Source organism: Sapajus apella, unplaced genomic scaffold (genome assembly GCF_009761245.1).
Source record: "Sapajus apella isolate SASKATOON/1434 unplaced genomic scaffold, GSC_monkey_1.0 scaffold22, whole genome shotgun sequence".
Lineage (NCBI taxonomy): Eukaryota > Metazoa > Chordata > Mammalia > Primates > Cebidae > Sapajus > Sapajus apella.
The window spans coordinates 28,529,510-28,536,104 of NW_022436962.1; the positions used below are offsets into that span (position 1 = coordinate 28,529,510).

At 54.6% G+C, this 6,595-nt stretch overlaps 1 protein-coding gene across 3 annotated transcripts in view; it reads right to left on the reverse strand.

Moving 5' to 3' along the window:
• ITPKB (inositol-trisphosphate 3-kinase B) overlaps positions 1–4,440 on the reverse strand; it is a 104,790-nt gene extending 100,350 nt beyond the window's left edge. Inside the window, exons 1-2 of one of the 3 annotated variants that reach the window (XM_032289454.1) lie at positions 4,308–4,440; positions 774–2,912 (exon numbers count right to left, since the gene is read on the reverse strand). In XM_032289454.1, coding sequence (XP_032145345.1) covers positions 774–2,705 — 1,932 coding nt within the window. In that variant the 5' untranslated portion in view covers positions 2,706–2,912; positions 4,308–4,440. Of the gene's footprint in view, positions 1–773; positions 2,913–3,501; positions 3,741–4,307 lie in introns of those variants that run through there. The other 2 variants (XM_032289456.1, XM_032289455.1) reach the window with 2 other exon arrangements.
• Between the last annotated feature and the right edge of the window lie 2,155 nt (positions 4,441–6,595).

The following is a 6,595-nucleotide window of genomic DNA, read 5'->3' on the forward strand; positions in this document are numbered from 1 at the left end:
ACCAGAGGCATGGAAAAACATACCCAAAATGTCAACCTGTACCAGCTGACATGCACATCCATTAGGAGGTGTCTACCCCGGAGATACCACCCAGGTGCCTATGATACTGAAGAAACCATCTGCTTAGCTCAAAGTATGGTTTTCACTTTAATTCATACATCAAACTGCACCTTGGTTACGCTGACCACACAAATATTGCAGTGGCCTGGCTTAACTTACTGAGGCTCGGTGATTCCTCACCCAGTTGACTGGCCACAACCACATCTACAGGTTTCAGGGTCCTGTCATAGATTCACATCCCTCATATTCCTGGCTTATTAGTGGAGGCTAACTTAATTTCATGATAACCTTGTCAATTTTCCTTGGCCTGAATGAATCACAAAGTGTTTCACCTGATCAGACAAAAGCTACACTCAGTAGCTTGGTTCACTATCTTTAAGGATTAGTCCAGAAGTTTTTGGTGACACTTAGGAATATTATCTTCACAAGAAGCATGGTGACCTATAGGAAATACCTTTAAAACATGTTTTTTAAGATGTGCATGGAAACAGTAGAAGTGACTCTGAGTCACTGTCCAAGCTACAAAGAGCATGGTCACCGCCTCTGCTTCCACCTCAGCAAACACACCTGGACATAATTATTCGCTGTGACTATCCCAGGACCCTGGTCTGAGTTTTGATAACTCTGTAGAAAGGAAGAAAAAGGGGATGCATGGGGCATCAAGTTTGCTGAAATCAGCATGAGTTCTGGGCAAATCTCAGAGCAAGACTTACCACTCTAGGTTTCTGCTGGTCCAGGGTATGCAGGAAGGCTGAGTTGGGGTCCAGGGTGCGCTCAGGGTCACTGGAGATGTCCTCCTCTGAGTCTTCATAGGATGAGGAGAAGCCCGTGGAGGAGGCCGAGGAAGAGGACAGTTTCCTCAGGGGCAGGGTGCCGCGAGGGCTTCCCTGCATCTCCTCCAAGCCCCCGTCCTCCTGGGTGCCCATGTCTGTAATGATGACGGCAGGTATGTTGCTGGGGCTGCAGGTCTCTCTCAGGAAAGGCTTGCCCTGATCCGGGGGCAGCAGCTCGGGACTTGGGTGGGCATCTCTGTCCTGCCGCTGGCTTTCCCAAGTCCCCTCTGATTGCACCCCTGTGCCACGCGTCCAAGCCAAACCGGCTTCCTCCATGGTGCCCTGCCAAACCCTGGAGCTCCCAGGCTGCATACCCACCCTGTCCCCAAGAAGGCACTGAGGTTCTTTCAGATCTTTCACAGTTTCCCAACAGGGCAAAGCCTCCAGCATTCTGCCAGAAGGAATTCCCGCCTGCACCTCTCGGATCCCCGGCTGTGCCGAGGGGCTGCCCCCAAGCAAGCCCATAGTTGGGGACCCTCCCTCTACTCTGTCGGAGAGCTGCCAACGCCCCCCACCCACGGGGGCCCCACTTAGGGCCTCTTCAGGGCCCACGGAGGCCAGGGCTTTGGGCGGCCTGGACCAGCTCAGGGCATCAGAGGACTCTGCGCTTTGCACGCTGACAGTCGTCTCCTCTGGCCTTTCGCCCACTTCAGGCGCCCTACAGCCCGGCAAGCCACAGGGTAGATTTTCTTTCCCCGTCTTCCCAGGGGGTTCTCCAACTTGGGGCCCGCCCCTTTCTGAGGCTGGGCTTGTCTCACTGCCCAGAAACTGCCCCTGCCTCTCCACCAGGGCCTCTCGGGGCTGCGGATCCTCAAGCTCACGGGCTCTCTCAGACGGCTCAGTGAGGGCAAGATCCTGTGGACGGTGTGGCCCAGTGGATGTAGCTCTCGCTGCCACTTCTGTGGCCACGGTTAAGCTAGCTCCGGCCAGCCCCAGCGAGGGAGCTAGGCAGCTACGAGTTCCCGGGGGAGGAGAGACCCTTTTGTCAATTTCCATAGCAGTGGGTGAGCCACAGCAGGGACTAGCAGGGACGCCCTTCTCCATCCTCACAAAAGCGGATGGACCCCGGGCCTCTGATCCTGCAGGGGCAGCCCGGCCAGGAAGAGGTGGCATTCCTTCCTTCACCTGCACGGGGCATAGGCTGGGCCCTCCTTTCCTCCCGGAGTTGGCTCCTGAAGTCTCTGGGCATTGCTCCCCCCAGGACTTTGTCCTCCGTTCCTCGCTCCGGGAGCCCTGAACAAGGACCCTTCCAGGGGGCTGGCTGCTGCTGCGGAACGGACACGGGGAGGGCGAGCGAGCCCTGCCCAAACGCGGGCTGCGGGGCGCTTGAATTTCGGAGCTCTGCGCCTGAATGTGCGCCTCAAACATGCCCACTTTCTGGTTCACCTGCACGTTCTGCAACTCGCGCTGCAGGATCCGCAGCTTCCTCTTGGCCTCCTCCGGCCCTGGCGGGGAGAGGCTACCGGCGGGCACCACCTGCTGCCGGTCCCCTCGCAGGCGACCAACCCAACTTGGGCTGCCCATGCTGCTGCTGCTGCTGCTGCCGCTGCTGCCGCTGCTACTATTCAGCCTGCGCCGGCCGCTCCGCCAGCCCCCGGGGCTCCGGGGCTCCTCGGGCGACAGCGACTCGGCTGGGGGGAAGAGGAAAGAGGCGCCTCTCCTGGGGCTGAAAACGCTGCTGGGGCTTAGCACGGCCCTCCCCGGGGGCGGAGGCGTCTCGCTACCGCTGGGCTCGGGGCCGCCGCCGCTCTTCACCTCGTTGGCGCTATTCATGATCACTAGGCTATTGAGCGCATAGCAGTACACAGCCATAGTACTGGGTCCGCCGCGCTGCCCGCTGCCGCGGCTCCAGCTCCTGCTCCGCCGCCGGCGCCTCCTCCTCCCGGCGCTCCCGGCTCAGCCCCGGAGGCCCGGCAGCCGCGGCTTCGCGCGCAGATGGGGCGGCATGGCCTGGGCGGCAGGCTGGGGGCACGACAGAGGGCTCAGCCCTTGCCCAAATCTCCATAAACAACTGTGCGGCTGTGGAGATACAAGGAGAAAAGTCAGGACTCTCGAGGGTTGCTGAGGGGTTGGCGATCGCCTGTAGATCCCAGAGGGAGCCCTGGGGATCCAATCTGTCCGGGACCCGGCGCCACCGGCATCTCACCTACCGAGACGGCAAGGCTCGGCGAGGGCATGCCCCGGCTGCCTGGGTCGCCAGAGCGGTTTCGGGTGTGCTTCCCCGCCCCCTATCCCGCCCCAGGCTGCGATGCGCTTTGAGGTCCCTTCAAATCCCAATCCTAACATTCGTCTCCGGAGTCACGCGGACCAGCGAGCAGTGAGGTCCAACTCCTTGGTTCCTAAGTATGCTGTGTGCGGGGCACGGCTGACTCCCAGCTCTCCCGGGCTGAGGACACCCCCGCCACCGTCTCTCCGGGTCTTCCCTGCCTGAGCAAACATTGGCTATCCAGGGCAACCCAGCAGCCCTCGCCCTGGGCTTCAGGGTCTCCCTGCTCCACCCTTTCGGGGCATCAGAGACCGACTCGGAGGGAACCTGAGCTGGACCTGCCTTCCCCGAACCGCTGCCAGCGCCCGGATCTGGGAGAGCGCCTGCGTGCCTGCCGTTTACCTTCCTGACCCTGGCCTTGGGGCTGTGTCTCTTGGCCTACGAAGGCCTAGGCGGGCGGCGGGGCAGCAGCCGAAGCATTTCTCAGCACTGGTCGTGTCGCTTATCCCTAGTCAAGTGTTTTGTGAGTGTGGGCGCGCCTGCGCGCGCCGGGGGCCGATGTTCTTCTACACGTCCCCTGTACCGGAACCAGTACTCAATGCCCCCCTGCCGTCGTCCCCTAGGGAGGGGTGTGTGAGAGTGTGAGTGTGTGTGCACGCGTGTGTGTATACGCGCGCGGAGCGAGTCCGCTCTCCGCGCGCTCTGGTGCCGAGGACGCGGCTGCCTCTGAGGGTTCCCGGACCCGCGCCCACTCAGAGGAACTTAGGGGCGTGCATGGCTGCAGCCAGGCAGCAGCCCTGGGTGCACAGAGCCTCGGGCTCTGCAAACGGACCTGGAGCCCGCGCTGTAACACCCAGGGCAGCGCCGCGGAGTGCAGGGTTTCTCCGCATCCCGGGCAACCTCGCCCGGCGCCTGCAGAGCCTCCCCGAGACCCCAGCCTGGGGACTTTTGGAGCGCGCAGGAGTAGGCGGCGCAGAGTGAGCGGCCCGGAAGGCGGGTTGGAGAAATGCGGGGACCTCGTCTCTCCCTACTCTCTCCCCGCCGCCACTCCATGTCACCCTCCAAAATCAAACCCCCTTCCCTGCCTCCCCAGCCCACCCCTTTGCCCTGTTTCGGAACCAGGAACGCCGAGTTTCGCTCCAGAGCAGAAAGTGAGGGCAAAGAGGGTTGTTCCAAGGCAAGAGCCATTAAAAGGCCGCCAAACTTACCTGCAATTTCTCAGATTCCAGGTCCTGTGTAGACTACATACCCAGAGGCGCAGACCTCGTAGAGAAGAGATGGCTTTAAAAGTAAAAATGCTCAGAAATGATTTTCTCACAAGCTATGGAAGACAAAAAAGAGTGCGAAAGAGTGGGGAGAGCTCTTCGGTTCAGGGGCCCGGCGATCCCGGCAGTGTAGACGCCAAGCCGGCCCTGCACGCCCTTTTCGGCCGCGGAGATACTGCCCCTGTCAGTGTCTGCTCCGGGCAACTTCAGTGTTTGTTCAATGTACGATTAAAAAAAAAAGAAAGAAAGAAAAGTTGGGGGGGGGGGAGGAGGGAGGAGGGAGAAAGGCGGAGGCTTGGGGGAGGAAAGCAGGAAGGAAGTTGTGAGCCTGTCTGGGGTTGAACTCAGCGGAACAAGTTTTTCTTTTCTTCTTTTTTTTTTTTCTATTGCTTGGCAAGACGAGGGAGGGAAACACTTAAAAAAAAAGTTTCCATTGTTAGCTAACAACAAAAAAAAAGCCTTTTAACTTCTGCGGTTTAAAGATATACAATTCATTTTCCACCCCTCGATGGAGGCTTGCTGATGTGCCTAGCTTTATGAAACTAGTTTTGAAAAATGTTTTTAATAAAGTTTTGAGTATACTTATTAAACAAAGCAAATAATGGGGAACTTTTTAGCATTTAAAAAAGGCTAAAATCCTATATGAACGGTTTGTGTTCTTGTTCACAATTCTGTAAATTCAAAGGTACATTGAGATCACCTTCCTGCAAAGTTGCAGATTTTAAGTGCATCACAGTAGTATTTTGGAAGACTGGTTGGTCTATGAGCTGGGGATGGTTTTGCAGTGCAATTGGTAGATGTATAAACACACCTTTACATATCACATTTATTTATAACTGCACACAGCACATGTGACATTCGCATATTTTTGCACTTAATTCTCAGAATTATTTTAAGAAAAAGCATAGTCCTGGAACTAAGAAGGCTTGGGTAATGTCTGAAACCCCCCTTGCTTCTGTGGACCTTTGTAGACTGTCTCCTGTAGACTGGATCATTTTCCAGAACCTTTTTCCCTTACTATCAGCAAAAAAGGGAGAAGGAACATCAGCCAACATTACTGGGCAGGGGATCCTACCCCTTTCAAGCCCCAGCACTCACTGCCAGTGTGTTTTACATAATGCTCTAAATCTTAAACTACAGCATTTCGTGGAAAGAGGGAAAACACAGCTGCAAGGCTTAGGAGACTGAAACATCCAAAGCCTGAATTGGTCCTTATGTCATGATTAGCTGAAATTCAGAGGGAAATTTTGACTTTGCTTGTAGCACACAGATCTCTTGCTTGTTTATGTAACAATACTGTTCAGTGAGCAAAGGAACCTGCTGCTCAATCAGGAAAAGGTTCATGCTAAATCTGAAATAAAGAGATCTCCTAGTCAAGAATTCCTGAGAATCACACACTGTTGAAAACTTTCTAATTTTTAAAAACATGCCATGGAAGAATTGAACCTAATTCCCCTCCTACCCTCAACAGGACTTTAAAAAAAGAACCCAGAGTTATTCAGGGCTCCAGGCAGTTTTTTCAGGACCTGAGCAATTCCTAAGAAAGAGAAGCCAACCCTCTCCTTGACCCTAATTTCGTTCCCTAGGGGCAAAAAAAAAGGAGTTGCCAGTTATCAGGAGACCCAGTCATCGGAATTTATGTCTGAGGGGCCTTTATTCTAGGAGAGGCCAATATCCATGTCAGGTGTCATAGTGGAAGCAACAGAAGCACCCAGCAATGCATACATTAAGGACAGACACATAGCTTCCCAATCCCTGGGAAACCTCACTGTCACCTCACACCCTGACATCATCAGCCTTCCGTAGTTGAGAAACTCAGACTTCTTGAATGTGCAGTCAACCTGAAGAATTATTGGTCAGAAGGCAGCCAGCAGCTGTCAGGTGTGACATGCAGAAGGGATTTCTGCCTTGGGCTTGAGGTAAGGCTAGCTGATGATTGTACCAGTCTAAAATTTGAACTGTGCCACCAAGAGCAGCAGGGATTGGGGAATCGATGGAATAAAACCCATTTCTGGAAGCTAGCATAACGGGCTTGCATCCTGAAAGAGAATCTAGTTGCCTTCCGTGATTGTAAATGAACATGAGAAGAATACTTTACATAGCAGTTATTTGTGAGACATTGTTCTAGACACATTATAAATATTTATACATTTGTATCCTCATAACAACCCTATGAGGGAGGCATCATTATTGTCCTTATTCTACAGATGAAAAAATGAAAGTACAAATAA